Source organism: Hypomesus nipponensis, chromosome 3, assembly GCF_054491055.1.
Source record: "Hypomesus nipponensis isolate SF chromosome 3, ASM5449105v1, whole genome shotgun sequence".
NCBI lineage: Eukaryota > Metazoa > Chordata > Actinopteri > Osmeriformes > Osmeridae > Hypomesus > Hypomesus nipponensis.
The window spans coordinates 17,550,912-17,572,366 of NC_140363.1; the positions used below are offsets into that span (position 1 = coordinate 17,550,912).

At 45.4% G+C, this 21,455-nt stretch overlaps 3 protein-coding genes across 3 annotated transcripts; 1 reads left to right on the forward strand and 2 right to left on the reverse strand.

Annotated features, from left to right (window-relative positions):
- Nucleotides 1–1,502: 1,502 nt before the first annotated feature.
- Nucleotides 1,503–11,060, reverse strand: LOC146300126 (proline-rich membrane anchor 1-like). Its single transcript, XM_084683353.1, has 4 exons — nt 10,205–11,060; nt 9,109–9,250; nt 5,929–6,061; nt 1,503–1,862 (listed from the first exon to the last, which is right to left on the reverse strand). Exons 1-4 carry the CDS (start codon nt 10,475–10,477, stop codon nt 1,760–1,762), a joined length of 651 nt encoding a protein of 216 aa, XP_084539479.1. The 5' UTR covers nt 10,478–11,060; the 3' UTR covers nt 1,503–1,759.
- Nucleotides 11,061–14,730: 3,670 nt separating this feature from the next.
- LOC146300127 (protein FAM181A-like) lies at nt 14,731–15,892 on the forward strand. The gene is made up of 2 exons (XM_084683301.1): nt 14,731–14,868; nt 15,001–15,892. The coding sequence occupies exon 2, from the start codon at nt 15,085–15,087 to the stop codon at nt 15,877–15,879; it is 795 nt and encodes a 264-aa protein (XP_084539427.1). The 5' UTR covers nt 14,731–14,868; nt 15,001–15,084; the 3' UTR covers nt 15,880–15,892.
- A 292-nt stretch (nt 15,893–16,184) lies between these two features.
- Nucleotides 16,185–19,979, reverse strand: asb2b (ankyrin repeat and SOCS box containing 2b). Its single transcript, XM_084683300.1, has 8 exons — nt 19,777–19,979; nt 19,315–19,484; nt 18,936–19,091; nt 18,551–18,796; nt 18,163–18,334; nt 17,470–18,073; nt 17,170–17,323; nt 16,185–16,903 (listed from the first exon to the last, which is right to left on the reverse strand). The coding sequence occupies exons 1-8, from the start codon at nt 19,917–19,919 to the stop codon at nt 16,743–16,745; spliced, it is 1,806 nt and encodes a 601-aa protein (XP_084539426.1). The 5' UTR covers nt 19,920–19,979; the 3' UTR covers nt 16,185–16,742.
- Nucleotides 19,980–21,455: the final 1,476 nt, after the last annotated feature.

Here is a 21,455-nt window from a genome sequence, read left to right on the forward strand (position 1 = left end):
TCAGTCCCCGTCACATTATAGATGTGATGTATGATATGGGCACAGACTAGGGTATGCTCCTAATGGGCATTTCTCAATGCAAAGTTCATGTTTGTTTCCAGAATTCAGATCCAGCTAGACTAACATAGATTTACCCAGCCATCCAGCACATGTACAACACAAACACACAAACAGCGTTTTATCATGTCAGCAAGAAGCAGTATACTGAGCGATGTTTCCCAATCCACTCTGCTGTGTTGAATCCCAGGGTGGTGGAAGGTGCTTTTGGCTGCAGGGAACATCCCTGTGAAGACCGTCCCCTCTGCAACCTGATCTCACGCTTAAGCCTCACGCCCTCCACCAATCAGACCGTCTGTTTTCGGCTCATGTGCCTTGTTTCTATAGCGATGGGCTCTCCCCTGGCTGGGGTGGACGCGGTGGGGGTGGACGGGGGCCAAATTACGACTATGAAATGACATCAGAGCCTGGCATCTGACACCGCGTGTCCTAACTGGATGTGAGCGTACAACTGTGGCGTAGCATTGGACGTTCTCTGTCCACACTGAATCCGTCAAATTCACTTCTGTTACGTAATGTACATTAACCACGTTACTATGACTTCATATGCTACAGAACTTTCAACGCGAGCGACTGAAAATAAATAGAAACAGGGCGTCCGACAAAAAGCTCAGCCAAAACGTCGCGCTGCGTCGCGCCGCGCAGCATCGCGCCGCTCGCGTCCAGTTAGGACATTCCAACAGAAAACAAGGCAATCGAACTACTTTTAGTCGCGTCGCTCATGTCCCGTCGCTTGCGTCGCATCCAGTTAGGACACGGTGTGAGCGTCCTGCTGTCCCTCTCCCCTGAGACTGACAAAGTGGAAGATCGTGTTGATCTGACTTCCAGGGGCGTTCAGCTGAGATATCAAAGTTGTGAGGGGAAAAAAAGCTGCACTGTACTGTACTGAAATGACAACTGGAAAACGCACGTTCACAAACACCCCTCCCAGACACCTGACTTGGTGGCTGAATTTGCAGAGGAACGGAGAGAGGACGAGACAGACTATTAATGTTCCCGCTCTTTTCAACAGAACATTTTGCACGACTCGTGACCCAGCGTTTCACAAGGTCACATGTCAGTCTTCTGCTGTTGGTTCCAGTATAGCCAGAACAACATGGGGCAAGGAATCTGTTGACTGTATGTCTATGCCTTTGAGTCAATTAGTGATATAACCTGGACTTTGAATTGCATAGTCAGATGAAAAGCCATCAACCATCCCATGCCCAACTAAAGCCAACATCTTTTCCAGAAAAGCCAGCGTCCAACATAAAAACATGACAGATGGACATTGAGGAATATTTTTTTAAATGACGTTGCATCCATAATAACTGCATGCACTTATGTAATCTGCTTCTCTCACGTCTCCAGGTGCTGAATAGACACTGTTCTAGGATCTCATGACATAACAGACCCGCACAATGCTCTTCCTGCCCCCCCCCCACCCCCCCGAACACTACTTCCTCCTAAGAACAGGATGTCCAGTACCCCAGCTCATGTGGAGTTTGCAGCTCCTTCAAATCTACTTATAGATCTATCAATCTATTTATTGTCTCTCCGGTTTTACGACTCCTCCTTCGCGGATGTTCTCCAGACCAGAGAAGAGAACAAGTGATGGGTTGACCCCTGGTCGGGCCAGACAGAGAAAGGACTGTTTGCAGGACCGTTTAGGGGTGCAGGCGGTCTCATGCCATGTCCCCTACTCTCTGCTCCAGCAGACTGTTTACACCACGGTGTTGTTGGGGCCCAGGGTGGTCTTGGTGTTGCGTATGCTCATGGCATACTCCCCTCGACTCGTCCCGTTCTCCTCCTTCCGTAATGGTTTCCTGGAAGAAGAGAAAAACGCAATCGTCAGAGATGTAGCCCACTGTAAGGATCAGCTTCATGACACGTCAACGCCGATATTTTCATGGTCTGTTTACTTTAAGTTTAGGCCTGTGTCATTATATGAAAGCATGTGGCTGTTAACCTTTGGGACAGATTGATTTCGCGGGCTGGTGTGGATGGATACACTATTTCCAGCTATGCTTTCTAATAAGCTGAGCATTAAAAGGTCACTTCTCTCTCAGATCTATAAAGGAGAGAGGAAAATATATCAAGCAAGCACATGAAGGACGTGGCATTTCAAACAGCATGTGCTGATGTCAGATGTCATCTTCTTCAGCGGTGATGAGACTCAGTATGTGTGCCGTAGCAAAGACAGGGAAAACAACGACTTCGGTACCAAACCAACATTCCTCTGCAGATGTTTGTTCAAAAATCCCTGTTTTTCCCCGTATTCCTTTAGCCTTTCTGGTGCAAACAAGCTGAAACACACGATCCTCTTGCTGTTATTGGTCGATGAAGAGCAGTATCATTCAAAGCAGTCCTTTTCATTACCGCTCAGTGCTCTTATGGTTATTATGTTTGTCCAGTGTAGTGTGTCTTGTGGGCCAGTCCTCTCAGGATGTGGCTCCCTGCCCAGGCTTACATAAGACAGAGACAGATTTGAATACAGTCAGGACAGTCATTGTCCTGCTCAATACTGTACCAGGCCTTCCATAGCACGGAGAAGCCTTGAGCTACATCTTAGCTCGGTGTCTCCTTCCCTTTCCTCTGAAAGGTACGACAGGCCTGTCTTGATGTGACGGGCACAGTCATTCTCAGTCCGAAACAAGACTTCTACCTTAAGTTTCCTTTGGGAGCAAGCTGTCTTTGCTGATGTGATATTTATTAAATTGTCACATTGCTGCACGTCGATGCAAGGTTCATGGCACAGTTATGTCATGGACGTCAACTGACTTGCTGATAGAGAACGACTGGAGCTGTATGGATTTCAGACAATGTTGAAGTTTAGCTTGGGGATGGTGACGTCAGTGCCCTTCTGCTATTACACAAGCTCTGATGAAACATCTATGGGAAAGTCCTCTAACAGACTTCAGGGGAGCTCAGTGGAGCTGGCCTTCCAGGTGTCGGCCATCTTGGACAGATGCTGAACTCTTCTTCTTCTGGGAAATGTGACAGCCTGGGACAGGAAACTACCTATCCCTGAGGATGAAGCACATCCTGCTGGGAAGATTATATACTGGCGTGTGTTTGTGTTTGTGCGCTTTGGGGTGTTGGGAAGTACTGGACTTCTCCCTGAAGCATGGTGCAATACCTTCTTCACAGGAGGACCCATATAGCACTGCTCATTTAGTTAATTAGCATCTCCTCAGAGGGAATGACCATCTGTTAATATGATCAGTATTCATTCATAATGCTTCTGTGTCTGCAGAACAGATTTCCGTGCTCCTGAATCTTATCATGGGGCAGAAACACGCTCTTGCGTGTTGACCAGAAGAATTAAAAAACATTAGGGCATGTGTTTTTTTTTCCTTCTTCTGAGCGCCAGAGTTTGTCCGCCTACAGAAAAAGCGCTGCACCTTTTCTGAGCGCTCCGCCACTTTTGTGCAGCCACTAGTTGAGAATCTCTGAACTTTTGAGAAAGGCTTCATTGTCTCTCCATTTCAGCTAGCGAGACACTCAACAGTAACGGGCGTTTGCAACTAGCCAGCTAGCTAACGGTCAAGAGCGGAGAGGCGTCCAGCCAGTGCGTTTCTGCCGGAGATAAACGCTACACGGACACACGCTCAAGCATTCCAAAATATTAACCCGGTGCTCCCTGGGATATGCAGTGTTTCTCCGGGCCAGCATGCAGGGCAGACCGTTTGGAGCCCCCTCACCTGCCTCGACCCAGGCTTTCCATAATAGATGCCAGGCTGTTGTTGACACGTGGCAGGTGGTTGGCTACACAACACTTCCCAGGTCAGATTAATATTTGATATCAAAGCTGTGCAATCGCAGCACACATCCTTGTTTGAAGTTTGGGGAACGGCGAATGTTGAGTTGGGGACATGTGTCGGCCTGTTTACAGGGCCTCTGAACATCTGGAAAGAGGAACATGCAACTGCTCAAAGAATACACGGGATGTCTAGGTAGAGTCCCAGCAAATCCATTGTCCTTACACTTTTAAATAGCATCACTATTTGTTATTGTAAATATACCAAGGAGAGGACAAAACACGTACAGCGGCCTCTTTTCGTGTCGTGTCTTCGTGTATTTAATTTAGTGTTGGGGTATTTGGGCTTCGTGCAAGCTGACTGGCATGCAGCATCGTGCCTGGTTTGGGCAACACGCTGCTGACACACACGCAGCCTGTCTGAATCCTCCTGCGCTCCCCCTTCTGCTTCAGGACTGAACCAAATCACACGGAGAGGAGCGGGTTTGTTCCAATCGCTTTGCCTCTGACAGAAGACTGGCAGAGGAAGATTATAAAAAAACAAAAAAGCTAAATGTGTGCAGGCGCAGCCAGTGGGGGCCAGGGAGAGAGACCAAGCTTGCTGATCTGGTGTCTGTGCTGCCAGGGTCTTGGCCCTAGTCCAGCTCATTTTCATCGGGATAGCCCTGAGCACTGAGGGGCTGGAAGGGCTATATATAACTGCCTCTGTTTTTCTCCCTGACAAATCCTTTCTCACATTGTTATTGACTAAGACACCCAATTATTGCCTGCCCCCAGCTTTAGTGGACAACATATATATCTGTCTTGTCACTCTTTTAGTCTCCAAGGATACAGGATGTATGATTAGAGAGCTGGTGACTTATCAAAGTGGTGTTTTTTGGCCTCAAAATTTAATTCCTTCAGTTTTCTCACTCCAGTTTTCTATTGTCTTAGGACAGATGTATCTGTAATGAGGGCTGTCTAACTGGCCTGGTGTGTTCGTTTCCCTCAGAGAGAAGACTAGCTTAGCACACAGTCTGCAGTCCCAGAGCCCAATCCTGTCAGACCACGAGGACATGACCCGCGTGCATGTATAAAAGATGTGGCCTGCGACTGAATGACTGCGCAAATTAATTCATAAATAATGACTTGGGTTTGGGGCTACAGAGGGCCTGTATTGCAACAACACTTTCCTGCCACTGCTGCATTAAATAAATGTGCCCCATGGCTACTAAAGGGACTGGAGAATTGCCATAATGAATTCCTGAGCCAACCACCCATTGTTTCCGCTGCCTGACTTTGCCTATTTGTTGTTTAGAAGAAGAAAAAAAAAAACACAAACACACAAAATACGAGGAACAGAATTCTACAGAGGGAAGACATATTTAGCACCCATTTTCATAGTTTCATGAATAAAATTACTATAAGCTACTTCATATCTCCAGATGTCTCCTATGTGTGTTTCCATGTGAAAATGTGTTGCAGTAGCCTGTGTGTATGTGGCAGACACGGTTGTGTGTGTGTTATGTCAGTCAGTGGATAGGATCCATGTTGTGTGTGTGTGGATGTGTGTTTCTGAATGCGTGACTAACACACTGTGCTGGATGTCAGACAGGGAGCTGGGCTTGGACTGTGCTACAAGCTAAACCCCACACATCTCCTCTCCTCCAACCAGATAGAGAGGGGAACGTTCACATCGCCACAACGACACGGTTGTTGTCTTCCTCTGGTAACCTATCCTGTCTTCACTTTACAATAATCCCTGCAGCCATGCTAAAATATTCCCGCCATTATACTTTATTATACATTATTAACTAAAACGGAGTCTACAATGACAAACAGAACAAGGAAGATCCAGCGTTTCCTACTGAAACAACAGCAAGTGGATCATTGGTTACACATGCCAGGTTTAATCAAATAACTACATTAGCGGGTTGGTAAACACTGTGCCTGCCATGATAGGTCCCTGAATGACATCCACCTGTAATGAATCTTTGCTGTGACCCAGGTGTCGCAGTCCTGGCACCTGACCTCAGTGTGACCTGGTGAGGTAATGGTCGCCGTGTGAGTGAGGAGCGACATGTGACGTGTGCCCGAGCGGAGCAGGCAGTGTGCTGTGGAGACCACCTTCAGAAGAAGCAGACGCTGCCTACCTTTTAATAGCCTTGTAGCAGATGATCACGGCTGAGAGGAGGAGAACAGCAGAGGCACAGCAGACTGTTCCCAGCAGCACCATCTCCATCTCCATCCACCACGGCCTCAACAAGGGAGCCACAGGGTCCACCACTGTCAGAGAGAGACAAAGAGAGAGACACCACATAGAGACAGAGAGAGAGAGAGACAGAGAGAGAGAGAGAGAGAGAGAGAGAGAGAGAGAGAGAGAGAGAGAGAGAGAGAGAGAGAGAGAGAGAGAGAGAGAGAGAGACAGACAGAGACCAGATAGAGACAGAGAGAGACAGAGAGACCAGATAGAGACAGAGAGAGAGAGAGACAGAGACAGACAGAGACCAGATAGTGACAGAGAGAGAGAGAGAGAGAGAGAGAGAGAGAGAGACCAGATAGAGACAGAGAGGGAGAGAGACAGAGAGAGAGAGAGACCAGATAGAGACACAGAGAGAGAGAGACACAGAGAGAGAGACCAGATAAAGAGAGACAGTGACAGAGAGAGAGATATAGACCAGATAGAGAAAGAGAGACAGAGAGAGCAGGGAAACACCAAGATAGAAGGAGAGAGGAAAATAAAGGGATAAACCGAGCAAGAGACAGACAGGGAGATATAGGGATAGACAGGGAAGATAGAGGGAGAGAGAGATGATAGGAAGGAAAGAAGGAAGAAAGAAAGAAAGAAAGAAAGAAAGGAAATCCCATCAGACATCATATCACAGTGATAAGTTCATCATGCAAACTGCCCCAGCCGCGATACAGAGTTTACTGAGTTTAGCCTATATATTACATAACCTCATCTGAGACAGGCAGCCAGTAATGACAGCATGATGAAATCCCATTACTTAGCCAGCGGAAAGCCCATGTTGTAAATCAATGTGCCAAGAGCTCCAATTAAATATGCATTGACTCCCAGCCATCTCATTATGCATGGCTATATCATGAACCTTGGATGTGCTTTTCTACCAAGATGAAAGAGTTCACCTGTTCCCCCTATTCTGAAGTTCAAGGTTGACGGATATCTAACCCTGTTTTATGAATTATTTAAAGTCTAAACTTCCTTGCACTGGTATTCTGTGTCCAAACCAAATGACACCTTCACAATCTGCAGCCGGCTGCCACTTTATACCTGCAGTTTAAGACCACTGATTGTGGACTTTAAACATTCAGAACACTAGTGTACCTGATTTGGTGCTACTTGCTTGCTACTCTGTCATCCTATTGATGTCCAGTTGATATCCTAGAACTAGGTCTACTATTGTCCAGCAACGTGGAAAAGAGGTGATAAAACAGGATGAGGAGTATTTGAAGAGCAGGCTCGTTCTGAATTGGTGGGCTGAAGGCCTTTTACTTTACTCCATGGCAACACAAACGCCGTGGCAACGCTGAGGAGTGAATGACGAGGCAAGATTCTACCCCGGCACGTCACACAACAAGTCACTACGGATCTCGAACGCCCCTCTCCCTCCTCTTTCTCTCAGCCAACTTCCGTTTTAATCCGGCACATTGTCAATGGCTGTAGGATTTATTCTCTCCGGGGTAAGGATCGACTTCACTGTGATGAAGCTCTTTCGTTTGAAGGGTCTTCTGAGCTATTTTTAGAGGACAGACTCTTACTCAACAGTGCCAATTTCCCTCATTTTCTCAAACTGTTGGTATATTTGTGGACTCACTTTTTGTCCTACTTTACCATGCAAACTATGCATATTTATAGCTACTTAAAAAAGCATGGTGGTAAAGTAGAATCAGGGCTGACCGTTCTGGCAAATATCAAAATAAACTGGCTTTACTGTGAGAAAGAATTACAATGTGAACTTGTCACTGGGGCATATTTGATGTGCTTTAGTTCTCCTCCCTCTTAAAATTAGTTTTCACCAACAGTAAAGAGTTTAAAGTTTCTTTCTGTTTCTCTTGGTCATTATTTGTCATAGTTTGTTAAGGCTTCTAAGAATCTCAGTGAAGCCAGATTAAGCCAGCCTTGCCCTTGCCAGTATACATTTCTCCCTTAAAAGACCAAATTAGCCTCCTTTCCAAGTTTAGTATCAGTATCCATGCAGTGACCTTGACAACAGTGATGACCACACGGTGAGTCCAGAGAAACAGAGGGCCCATCTAAATTAACTAACAGAAAATCGTTGAAGCTGATTGATTGAGACCTTTCCACTGCTGTCTGTTGGGTTTTTGGTTGATGAAGTACTCGTTCCTTATGAAGGATTCTGGATGACTGGTTGATCAGCGGCAATGCCTGTCCCTTGGAATGAGATTTTCCACTAGCTGGAATCTTGAGTTTTTTGTTCACCACTGTGAACCAGACACAAAACGGTAATCTTACACCAGGAACCTTTAAGTGCTCGGGACACCCTACGGTATAACATACTGTACGTACAATATCATTTTCAGGAGTAAAACAGATCAAACTGTTTTTTTCTTCTATGCTGGTGCTACTGAGATACCAATATAATATTGAAAGTGTGTTTTTTCTATCCTTCAAGAAGATACGATTTCAACCATGGAAACCACAAGCAACTAGGAGGCAGCAGACACTGATACCTTCTCACACACACACACACACTCACAAACATGCACATACACATTGCCCTTGGCTTAACATCACTACGCAGACGGTACTACTGGGCTAGTTCATTAGCCCCTTATCTGTATCAAAACCTAATTTAATTAACTCATCTCTGTTTTAATCAGGGGGTCCTCCAGGGGAAACCCAGCCACAGATCCTGGCAGCCCAGCAGCCAGAGCTTTCACAGGCAACCAGGAACTCCCCAAGGTCAGGCCAAGCATAAAAATGTGTTCAGCTGTCAGCATCCTGCTGCTTCTATCAAACTCTCTAAGTCAGCTCGGAAAAAAATATGTTTTTTCGGCATCAAAACATACCCAGCAGTCTTCCCATAAACGTCCTGTTAAAGGATTCTTCCCAGGTGTAGCTCTGGTGTAATGAAGCGAGAGATAAGAATGGAACACATCCTTCCACTACAATTATTTGGCACTATTTGAGACTGTTATTAGAGCTGTCCTCCATTTGGGGCTCGCACTCAGCGTGACCAGAACGTGTCTCTGTGATTCTGTAGTGAGTGAGTGTAACCAAGCAGATGAAGACAGGAGATTGTGCTGTGAGTGAGACGGGGGAGAGAGTGGAGAGAGAGCTGGGATGTTACCTGTGGCAACCATTAGTCGTGGGGGAGGCGGGGGAGGAGGGGGAGGGGGGAAGGGAGGGTTGCCTCTACACTGGCATGCCAACTGGCAATGGTGGCTGACTTCCTCTGGTGCCGACTGCAAGCATGACCTCTGGAGTTCACCCTGATGGAGAGAGAGAGAGAGAGAGAGAGAGAGAGAGAGAGAGAGAGAGACATTCATTATTTTCTGTGGAAGAGTCGATATTTATCCAAAGTGAAGCTCTAATGATCCCAAAACAGGCATAGAGTCTGCATAATTTTTCTGTATTTATTTTTCAGTCTTGAATGTCAACCTTAACTAGCAGTCCTCTATACTGAAATGGAGAAGAGAGACTGGAATTTTAATGAACTGGACGTGGCCGAGTATTACATCAGTGCTCAGAGATACGATGCACCATCTATCCTAACGCTTCAGCCAACAGCATCATAGTTTGTGTTGCTGTGGGTTTCCTGGGAGTGTTGCCTCTACAGCAGCTGCCTTTGTAGACATGCAGAATAGTATCACGTCTACGACCAGAGAGAAACCACCCACCAACAGAGTGGGCAGTAGGCTGCCCTGAGGATTGTGTGTGGGTGGACTTAGAAACTCGAGCAGATCACATTACACATGAACCTTGGCAACGTTTCGCGCCTGTACGGCAGCTCTATAGGAAGCAGTGAGACAGAAGTTGGAGTATTGTATCCTACTCATCATCAGCATGCTGGCTCACTGCGTGTTGATAGCTTGCACTACCAGTAGTCATATGAATGTCACGTAAGTTATGGATTTGAAATGAAAGCGGTTCAAAAAACCGTCATTAACTTCCCAGAGTTGACGTTACACTGCCAACTCGCCTTATTTTATTTTTTTACCAACTCACCGGTATACCTAAAGGTGTTGGGCGAGATTGGACTATGTCTTCTGTAAATATTTGATAGTCGTTTGACCCAGCATTTAATAAAGTTTTGCTCACATTAATTAATAGCCGACACTAGTCCATGAAAACCACCCATGAACTCCACTTACATTTGCGTAATAGGCCTACCTCTTCATGCGTAAAATTGTAAGTGGCGCGCCTGTACACAATAGCCTACTTACCTGGCATGAGAGTAAAACCTGCGAGAGAAGGCAATGACCGACAAGAAGAGGCCATAAACTTAGAGTAAATGGCAGTAGATGTTGGACCAGCATTCCTCCTGCGCTTTTCTCGAAGACACTAGGCAGCGTATCGAACAAACTAACACAGTACACATAGGATTGGACCGTTTGGGAAATTATCATCCACCGTATCCAATTCGGCGGCAATTGTGACAGGGATCTCCAGCAATAGTTTATGCCACAATCATACTGAAACTCTGTTATTGATGGCATAGGACAGGCAACAACAAAAAAATGGCCTGGTAATCTCGATGATGCATTTCTAGAAAGTTGTTTCTGCTGCTTAAACAGCAACCCGAATCACCGCGCTTGGTCTGCCGTTACTCCATGCGATGTGAGGGCGGTAGACGGCCCATACCTTACATCCCTCCGCGGGTAAATACATCAGCGCAAAATACTCAAGCCATCGAAGTTGAAGCATTTGCTGAGAAATATCTTCAAAAATAACTCCGAAATAACTGAAAACTCACGATACATCCTTAACTTAGTAAAGCATTATGTACACAAATGTGCAGGTCCGGAGGAAAGAGACAAGGTTTAAACTGATGCATCTCTTCAAAACCAAAAGACTGCGGGCTATAAATTGAGCAGGGAGCATCGCACCATCGCGCATCTAGGAAGTACACGGCACTTGATGTTGCATATAGTATTCCAGAAACTGACAATCTGTTGTAAAATAAAGTTTAACAAACGAGTGATTATCAGGACACGTAAGTCATAATATTCATTCCGCAAGAAAATTCAATTTTCAAAGGATATTTCTATAGAGAAGCCCTACGTTTTACGGCGCGGACTGGTGCTGTTTAAAGCTCGGGGCACGATGCGCGTGCGATTTAGATGACGCTTGATAGACCAAATGAAAGTCCAGTACTTGAGTCAGGGAGAGACAGGGAGACGGAGAGAAAATCATTTAACTACTGTACACTCACACTATAGTCCCTGTTAACAAGAGGCTGATAACATTTAAGTCTGAAATGGTGATGGTCTGGAAAAATTTCAAAAAATTGTGAAACCATGGTGGTATGCCAAATATTACATTTTTCGGTGAGAATACAATTCGGTTTGGACAAGTGTAGGCTTTTATGCAAACATTATATATCATTTCTGACATGTTTAACGGTTAGAGTTATGATGATGACACAGATACCTTGTACAGAGTCGGCTACCAAAGGAGAGTTGCAGAACCAGGTTTATACCTATGGAAGAACACTGGTTACATTCCCAAAAATAAATGAACCAAAATGTCGCTAGACAATGGTCTGATGCTGAAACTATTTGGAGGGTTACACAATTTGTCAGCCCTACAGGTAAACTCCACATAGTTTTTATAAAGGATTACATTTAATCAACATTTTCACACGTAAGTTTTTTTATTGATAACCCTCAGCGGTTATCAATAAGTTACAGCGGTTCCAAGGCTCATTAGAGAGAAGGAGCCTGAGAGTTGGCATTTGAAAGATCTGACTTGTGGCTTAAATAACCAAGCTATCAGCCCATTTTGACATGAGAGATAAATTGTAAAAACAAGACCTGGCATTTAGAAATGTTGCTTGCTTCATGAAAGTAAACTAGCGTCAGTTCAGAAAATTTCCCTCAAAATATTGCTTATTTAGAAGGTAGCTAATGCACGTTTTAGTTATGTTGTTTTATATTAAATATCTGTACAGTCAAGATTTTTACCCAGAGGTTATTAAGTTAGTATGACTAAATGAATTGGTCAAAATATTATTTTTTATATATTAATATAAAATATTAATATTTAATATATATATATATTTTTACCTAGCACTTGTATGCATTGCATGCCTCTATACCCCATGTTGCAGGAAAGTCTGAAAAGGCATGTGAGGGTGTTGTTGTTGTTACTCAGAGCTTTGTGGCGTTGCTGCAGCTCAATCCTCTCCCCCGTATCGATTACTTGACGAAGAGGAAGCTCAGCATCACTCAGATCCAGTTCTGCCTACTCCACTCCATTCCTGCAAGCCTGAAACATCTGCCACAATGACATCCTCAACGAGCTCTCAACAACACACCAAACAGCATTCACAGCAGGATTGTTTACGGGCCAGAGTCATCATTATGGGATTACAGCAGTGCAGTTTAAAAGTTCCTGTGTATTTTTAAGCTTCCTAGCCACATTTCCAAGCCAATAAGGTGTCAGGTAAAACTGGAATTTATCGTATAGTCACTCAAATTCTGTGGAATTCGACAAAATATGAGGGCTGTGAATTCTGTTGTGGTCCCCTGTTGAATTGTTGGGTCTCAAGTTTTACTTCAGGATAATATTGCCATCTAGTGGGACACACTGGTAACTCAAACTATTCCTCTCCAATGTGTGGCAACTCTGTAATTACTGAAGATGTCATCTACAACTGAGAACATACAGGCAACATCGTGTTTTTAAACTGGTTTTGCTGTTTCGTGTTTGCAGACAGCTGTCTTTGGAGTTAGTGAAATGGTTCTACTTCAGGAATCGGGGTGCAAAGGAACGACAGCACGATACCGATAGTGGGACTAGGGCTATGGGCCAGAGGGCCAGTCTGGGTTATGCACAGTCAACACTGAATACACACTCAACCACTTTAGAAGTACAGAGGACAGTGCAATGGGAACTTTTGTATGTCTGAATAACAACAAGCACCATGCTCCTTGCATGAAAACGTTACTGGTATACAAACTGGTTTTACACTTCACTTTACTGCTGTCCCTGTAGTTTTTCCCAGGAGATGCTGCCCTTCACAATATTCATCATTCAGAACACATCATTCAAATGTGATTATTTTAACGACAAAATGTGAGTCCTATTCCTATCTTTTGACGATTTGAGTCTCACGTAAAAAAATTGCCGTGTGGTGGTGATCTAAGAATCTGTAAAGACTTTCACATCAATCTAAAATGGTTGACAAACTTCTCCCCCCATCTATCTTACTCAAACTGGCATGATGACAAGGGTGTGTAGTCAAATTTATTGGTGCCACTCTGCTTCCTCTCTCTCTCTCTCTCTCTCTCTCTCTCTCTCTCTCTCTCTCTCTCTCTCTCTCTCTCTCTCTCTCTCTCTCTCTCTTTCTGTCTCCCCCCTCTCTCTCTGTCACTTCAAAAGCACAGGAGTAGGGCAACAGGCCTGGGGAGGGGTGCACCATTGTTAATTGGCCTTTTGAGATGAACAGAGAGGTGAATGAAGAAAAAGGGAAGAGTATAATAGGGTCCCGCCGCCTCTACAGAGGCTGGCTGGTTGAGAGGAGGGTGAGAGATGCCACCCCCCGTACCCCTCTCCCCCCTCTCCCCATCTCAAGAGCTGGTTGAGTCAAAGCAGACATCCATGATGATTCAGTATTATAAGATGAAGCCATTTAGGGCACTTATGGACAATATTAACACACATTATATTTCAGGTAACTGCATTCGTTTTACATGAACAACTGAAGACACCGCATTCTTGCAACGCGGCTTGCGCGCAAATATTTAAGCTTGCGTTAGGAGTTAATATAACGGAATAATTCCTATGGCCTACGCGTGCGCTTAAACAGCGCCCCTGTGGTCATGGCTCCCAGGCAGCGGTATTGTGGTTGTAGGCATGTGGTGTAGGTTACTTACCAGACAAGCGGTTTCCTCACATCTCATGCCACACTGCTGCCATGAGTAGGTGGTTCAATAGAACGATAGGTACTCCTTTTCTTCAATAAGAGGATGGAGCTCAATTAGCATTTCACAAGTTCCTCACCCCCCCCCTCACCCCCACCCCCCACACTGCAACCTTCCCTGCAGAGTCCATGCTTTCTCCGGGGATTGTCCTGTTTTTGGCTCTTGTTGCCGTTGGCAGGGTGACAGTATTCGAGTGTGCAAACTTGTGCTATTGTCCGCGGGCCAGAAGGAGCCATGGAGACCCCACTAATATGACACAGGAAAATGTTTGCTGATGGCAATTCTATGGGCTTTGTCCAACTCTTTCTCCTTCATGACGACTCGATTTAAGTCTCTAAATGTTTGACTACAAATGCAGGAGTGCTATCCAGCTCCTTTCCCTTTGTCCCGTGAGGTTTGAATGAGTAATTCAGCTTTTGTGTCGCTCGATTGAGGGGGCAAACAGAAAGACAAGATTCTTGAGCGTTCAAGCCCCCTTTCCATGGATATGTGCTCCTAGGATCCCCCCTCCTGACCAAGTCCTACATCTGACATCACTCTTGGGGGGTTAGATCAAAACAAAGCACCTCAGTCTGAAACCAGCTCGCAGTGATGAAGAATGCACGTGTATTCCACCAGACTCTTTATAAAATCCAAACACGGCAATGGGACAATTTCAGACATGGTGAGAACTTGATGTTCCATGAGCGCTCGCAGACGACCTGCACAACCCGCTGCTAAAGAATATCGCATCTATTAGCCGCTTTTCTTGGGGGATCTCCATGACAACAATTTGCAATGGTTAAGAATTCGATACCGGGGCGCTTGGAAGCTGATTGGGGTGCATTGTGAGGGCCTGGGGTCGCTGATTGGTTCAAGGGAAGCCCCATAACTACATGGAGTTTATATTCATTCAGCTTGTTGAAGTGCTCAGTGCGCATCTTGGACAGAGTGTGGAATGATTGTCTCAAACAGAGGACATGGTAAGTCCTTTGTGATATTTTCAAAGATCTCCTCATTGTAGTTTTTGTCTGTGTAAGTATGTGAATTATGTATGCAATTGGCCCCCACAAATGGCAATACATTGAATTTGTTTCCTGTTTCTTCATCTATAGGTTATCATCAAGATGAGGCGATTCACATCTTGCATCGTCGGATTCGGTAGCATGGGTTAACTGGTTCAAATTGGTTGATTCGACATGGCAAACCCAGACAGTGAAGTGAAAACGTTGCTGAACTTTGTGAACTTGGCCTCTAGTGACATTAAAGCGGCCCTGGATAAATCCGCCCCGTGCAGACGCTCCGTGGACCACAGAAAATACCTACAGAAACAGCTCAAGCGGTTCTCCCAGAAGTACTCTCGGATGCCAAAATACCACCCGCACAGATCCACCGAGTATGGAAACGGCAAGTCCAGTTCATATCCCATGGGGACTTCACATCGCGGCGTGAAGCACCTTGGAAACGAGACTTCTGATGCGCTCTGTGATGAGAATATAAAGATCGCTGTGAATTCTGCTGTTGAAAGTGATAACACCAAACAAGAGCACGTGCCCATGAGAAAACGTCAACTCCCGGCATCCTTCTGGGAAGAACCCAGGTTAGGGCAAACCCACGTTGACCCGCCTCAGTGTGGATGGAAAAGGAGTCCTGTCAAGTCAGGGCCAAGCGAGATAGAGAAGAGGATTAGCGTTCACGAGAAAGTCGTTATCTCCCAGAGACGTGGGTCTGTGGATAAAGAACCACTTAAACTGGACATCCTTTCACACAACGTGAGTTTGTGCAACTGCTGCCCTTTTCAATACCCAGGACATCACGTGTTCCAGAGCCACCTTGTGCTTCCCCATTCGGCTATGGGACTATGGGGGAAAGAGGCTGAAACGGACACGCCTGACACGCCACACAGACCCAGTCACACACACGTCGTTGTCAAACCGATACCGACCAAGCCCACTGTGCAACCCTCCATTTTCAGCGTTTTTGGCTTCATCTGAAAAATCATCACGCACGTTGAATTAGGTTAGGAGCATCATCAATAATTAAGAGAATTGTGATGATAGCAACATTTCTTTTTAAAACAGTATAATACAACTCTGAAGCACTTAACTAGGTAACGTATACACAGTTTGTTTCAATACTTTTCCTTTTAGTCATTTGAGACATAGCAATGTCAAACTGAAAACGAAGCATGTAACATTTTATGTGACATTTAATCACTTTTGAGAGGGGAGCTCCGACTCTTGAAGAGATGTTATCAGAAAATGTATCAAACTTGTAAATATTGACATGAGAATTGACGTTTTTTATAAATAGAAAATACATAGGAATAATTATGAACAATTACATTTATTTTTAAATAAATAACAAATGTCGAATCTCTGTCTTTGGCTCCAGACCATTCACATCAGCATTCATATTATTATGGCTGGGAGATTTACAGAAACCTTCTGATCTAAATCCCTGGGCACATACACATGTAGGCCTATGCCAGGTGCAAAACTCTCTGCATTAAAGAGGCCTGGCTTGATGTTTTCGGCAAGAATAATCCAGAGCTTTTAAAGACCTCCGTGTAAACAAGTTGTCGGAGAGCTGTAGTATTTATCACTAAAATTGCATGGTTTTAACCTCAGAATTAAACCATAATTTCATTGGGTGTTTTTAATAAAACTGTGCAATACCACATACAGAGAAAACAAGGATGGTGAGATATGGAATATAATAATATAAAACAATAACACTTTTGACAAATAATTATATGTAAATTCACCCAAAGGGGACAGCACACATTCAAAAAAGAAGCCATATTTTTGCCTGGATACCAGCCATCTTCGATCATGTCTGTAACATGAAACCAAGGTTATGAGTCCGAGAAGATGTCTAAAGAACCATCCGTGGTTAGACTTAGGTACTGGATCAATCTTCCAGGCAGAGGTAGGGTGTTCAGAGACCCAAGCCTGCCTACGCCCACCTGCCCACGAACAGCCAGTCTACAGAGGTGTAGTAGCGGGCGGGGTGAGACTGCGAAGACAGGAGGAGAAGATTGGATCAGTTAGAAGTGAGTCAGGTTAGGATAGGTTTTATTGTTTCATTCCATTGCAAATTGCGCCCCCCACACACACACACACACACACACTCATATATATGAAGAAAGTCAAATTTAATGGTCACATCCTCAATGATGGAAAAAAAAAATCTGGCCCTCCCACATTTGAAAATGAAAGCTCCACCCCTGGAATGAGTGAGAGAAAGAAAGAGAAACAGAAGAACTATTTCACAGCACTAACCTGTCTTCCTCTTTACCAACTGCCAGTCTTCCCGGCTGTCTAGTACTTCAGTGAGTGCGGCACACAGAGAAACATTACTGACGTAGTCCAGCAGCAAGTCAATGACAGGCCCCGCCACATCACACACGGGTGAGGAAGAGATCCACTCACAGAACTAGGGAAGACAGGCCCAGTCAACATGGGAGTGGGCTAGACAAGCACACCTACAGTATGCTTCAATCAACCTTTTGAAATCCGACCTTTTATAATACATCCTCACATAAATAAGTGCCTGTGATGCAGAATATACTGTAGCTCTACCTGTGTTCTGCTGGCAGGAGTCGTCCCTGTGCAGGTCAAAGACAGCATGTCGTCGTTCAGCACCCCCATGTTGACGCCTCCCATGTATGAGCGGGAGTTATGGGGGGTCGGCTGGGACCCGCTGCCATGCGCACATGAGAAGCATGCCCGGGCGTTACAACCGCGGTCCAGGAGATGCTTGAGAAGAGGTAGGTTGTTCTGACAGAGCACCACGGCGCTGGGGAAACTAGTGGGGAAGGCTGGTGTGCTGGCATTCACATCGGCCCCACTCTCCAACAGCAGAGCAACCGTCCGCACACAACCCTGCCTGACTGCTAGGAGCAGGGGGCTGACCGGGTCCAGACGCACACTAGCCCCCGCTTTCAGCAACAGCTCAGCAGTCTCCGTCCTCCCGCTGGCCACAGCGAAGTACAAGGCGGTCGCTCTACGATCGGCATACTGCGCGGAGTAGCTGGGGGACAGCGTGGCGTTGACGTCCGCACCTGTTTTGAGCAGGACGGCTGTTACCCTGTCGCTGCTGTGCTGGGCAGACAGGTGGAGGGGGCTGATGCCGCTGTGCCGGATCCGGATCCGGCTGGTCACTGGAACAAGCAGAGACACGATCCTGGAAAGCAGTGTGGGAAAGGTGTCAGTGGAGGATCACAACAGAGCAGCAAGCCGACTGGTGAAAGAGAACCCCCCGCTGAGACTTACTCGTGGTGTCCATAGCGGGCAGCGATGTGAATGGGCAGCAGTCCTGCCTTTGTGGGCTTGTTTGCGTCGGCGTTGCTGGAAAGCAGCGCTGCTACGACATGCCTGTGACCGTTTTTACTGGCCTCACACAGAGCTGTGGCACCGTCGCACGTGTGCATGTTGACATCAGCACCTGAGAGAAAATACATATACTGTCTCAACAAATAACAAACGGATGTGTTTGGTTGTATCTCCTTACTTATTATATTATTATAATCACTCCTTTATTATATACTTATTTAACAGTTAGTACGAACAGTTCTACACAGAGGGAGGGAGAGAGGGAGGGAGAGAGGGAGGGAGGGAGAGAGGGAGGAAGAGAGGGAGGGGGTGAGTGAGGGACTTCTACCTCGTCTGATGAGGTACTGCAGGCCCTCTAGCCGGCCTTGCTGAGCTGCTGCTATGAGTGGGGCGATGCAGTAGGTGTTCGGGGGGTTGACGGTGGCTCCGGCTCTGACCAGCAGCTCGCAGATGTCTGTGTTGTTCCTGCAGGCTGCTTGGTGGAGTGCCGTCCATCCCTGGTGGCACCGCTGGTTCACCGTGGCTCCAGACGACAACAAGAGGCTCACCATGTCCACGTTCTCCCTTTCGCACGCTGCCGGAAGGACGAGATAGACGGATCAATCTCACGCATTCACATACCTTCCACCCTCCCCCACTCTCTCACCTCACCCCCTCCCTCCCACAGTGGAGAACCTGTTCTATCTTCCTTGGTAGTCAGGTGGAACCTGTACCTTTGTACAGGGGAGTGTCCTTGTTCTTGCTGCTGATGTCAGGGTCAGCCCCTGCCTGTAGGAGGCACTGCACACAGGACAGGTGGTCACAGGAAACAGCCAGCAACAGAGCGGTCTGCTCCTGTAACGTGCGCTTGTCAACAAGGCCTGGCTGAGCTGGAGGAGAAAAAACATTTCAGCATCCTGTCAAGTGTAGGACAGTTTCACGGCAATGTATCTTTACCTCACACAAAGAGCGCATCTCCAACAAGCCTGACGATATGTATTGAATAGAACTACAACCAAACAATGTGACCGCCCAGTCAGTCAATCTAAAATCCTCTCAAACAATGGCAATGTTCTCCATTGAGAAACTTTCAATGAAGGTCTCAGTCTTTACCTCTCAGTAGTGCCTGTATGCATTCAGCCTGGCCACAATAGGCTGCCTCATGCAAAGGTATCCATCCTTCATGGTTCCCTTTCATCAGGCTGAGAGGAGATGCCACGGCCAGCTCATTTACAGCAGTAACATCCCCTTTACGAATGACACACACCACTGGATCAACTTCCCTATGAAGAAACAGAAGTGCCGAATCCTTTCATATTAACAGTTAATATTTTTTTTACTTATACTGGCACAGTTCAACTGACAGAATGTGATTATTTAGACTGGGGAATTAAATGTAGTAGATTCGTTTATTGGTCCTTGTGTTGATGTCGAACAATCAACCTTTCCAACAGTGTCTAGCCTTTTTATAATTGTACAAAGCGCCTATTTTCAGGAAAGTAGCAGAATGACTGTTAGCCTATAACTGGGCCACAAGGGATTATCCCCGTTATCAACAGAGACAAAAGCACTCACTCTATTGACTCTGCCGCTGTGCCGTCTTGCCATCTCCCCGCGCATCTCAAAATACTGCTTGGCGATTTTCTCAACGACGAATTAGCTCTATTTTCACCATTTCTAAATTGCGATAAATACTCAGAATAACTAAATCGAGTCATGATTTTAGCGTCAACGCGCACGAAACAGGAAGAACGTGCGGCAGCGGTCGGTCAATGACAACCAACAGTGGGGGAAGAACAGAAAGGGGCTCAGCTGTGCTTAGATAATTTTAGGACTGTATTGACATGTGACAGCAGCGGCAACGCCATATATGTCACAACACGCCAACGGCTAAGATAAAAAAAAAACGACACCGCTTTCTGAGGCACGTCAGCTATGTCGTGGGACAAGTCTTAAGCCGCACATTTTTACATCAGTCTCTCCATGTAGCCTATGTATACGTTTATATTATTAATATAATAGGCTGGGATCAATCTTCTTGCATTGAGTTGATGTTTTTAGGACCTTATTTCATGACGAGCTCAAATAAATCGCCATTAAATTGATGTCAATCAATTAATCAATCTTTATTTATAAAGCACATTTAACACAATACAAATTGATCCAAAGTGCTGTACATAGTGCATAGCAAAACTACGCTATAAAACAACAATTAATGTCACATTCATTAACGTTACACTGTAAGAAACATTACAAATAAAAATAAATAAAAACGCTACAAGAAATTCCATCACATTTACATTATATGGACAGTGAACTTAAACAGGACCAACTGTCTCACCGTATAGGTTCAGTTAGTCTTTATTTTGGATGAGAGGCAGCCTCTATAGGTTGTTCTCTGGCATGGTGTCCTGGGCTCCCATTGGTCCTTGTACTGGCTGCAACATCCTGCTAATCCACGAGCCTTCTGTTGTCCTCATCGCTCCGTAACTCTCCAAATAAAATAAAATTAAAACTTAAAACTCTGAAATTAGAGTTGCAATAATAAACATTTCAACACGTCCGCATACCCCAAAAAGTAAAACATTCCCAAGAAAATTATCTCACAGCAAGTAAGATAAACAGAACAACTGGTTGTTAGACGATAACAGCACGCAAAACGAATTAAGTTAACACTAGAAAGTTATTTCTTCGTACAGTTCAGACGTTCAGCCTGAGGACCAAACGCAGTCTTGTTGATATGAGAGAGTACAGCTGTGCCGCCTGATAGCTAAGATCAAGTGGTCCTCTGTAGGGATGCCTTTTAAGGACACGTTCAACTTTGTTTGGTTCCACTCCACAAAAGGCTTCTCGGGCTCGAGGTATGATAGTGGAGGTAATGAGGCACACTCACACTCCGAGAAAAATAAAACTCACATCACAAATCACAATCACACAAATTATCAGACATCAGACTCTGTGGATTAGGTTTGGGTCTGAACGTAGGCTCAGAAGAAATATCAAACTAACTTATGTGCACCTGAAAAAAAATCTCAATTTAAATGAAACCTTTAAATCAATTGGGTGTATTCCGCACACAAACACACATACACACGCACGCGCACACACACACACACACACACACACACACACACACACACACACACACACACACACACACACGCACGCACACACACACACACACACACACACACACACACACACACACACACACCAGTGGTCCAGTATAAACCAGTCAAAAAATAGGACGGGGT

Bases quoted from the DNA above. Each gene is read 5' to 3' on its own strand.
- asb2b (XM_084683300.1), bottom strand. From the start codon at position 19,919: ATGACTCGATTTAGTTATTCTGAGTATTTATCGCAATTTAGAAATGGT. The intron at 18,335-18,550 runs GTAGAAGTCCCT...ATTTTCTCTCAG, and splicing joins GCAGTACCTCATCAGACGAG to GTGCTGATGTCAACATGCAC. The intron at 17,324-17,469 runs GTAGAGCTACAG...TGTCTTCCCTAG, and splicing joins CTCCTGCCAGCAGAACACAG to TTCTGTGAGTGGATCTCTTC.
- LOC146300127 (XM_084683301.1), top strand. From the start codon at position 15,085: ATGGCAAACCCAGACAGTGAAGTGAAAACGTTGCTGAACTTTGTGAAC.
- LOC146300126 (XM_084683353.1), bottom strand. From the start codon at position 10,477: ATGCCATCAATAACAGAGTTTCAGTATGATTGTGGCATAAACTATTGC. The intron at 9,251-10,204 runs GTAAGTAGGCTA...TCTCTCCATCAG, and splicing joins AGGTTTTACTCTCATGCCAG to GGTGAACTCCAGAGGTCATG. The intron at 1,863-5,928 runs GTAGGCAGCGTC...CTCTTCTTCCAG, and splicing joins TGCTACAAGGCTATTAAAAG to GAAACCATTACGGAAGGAGG.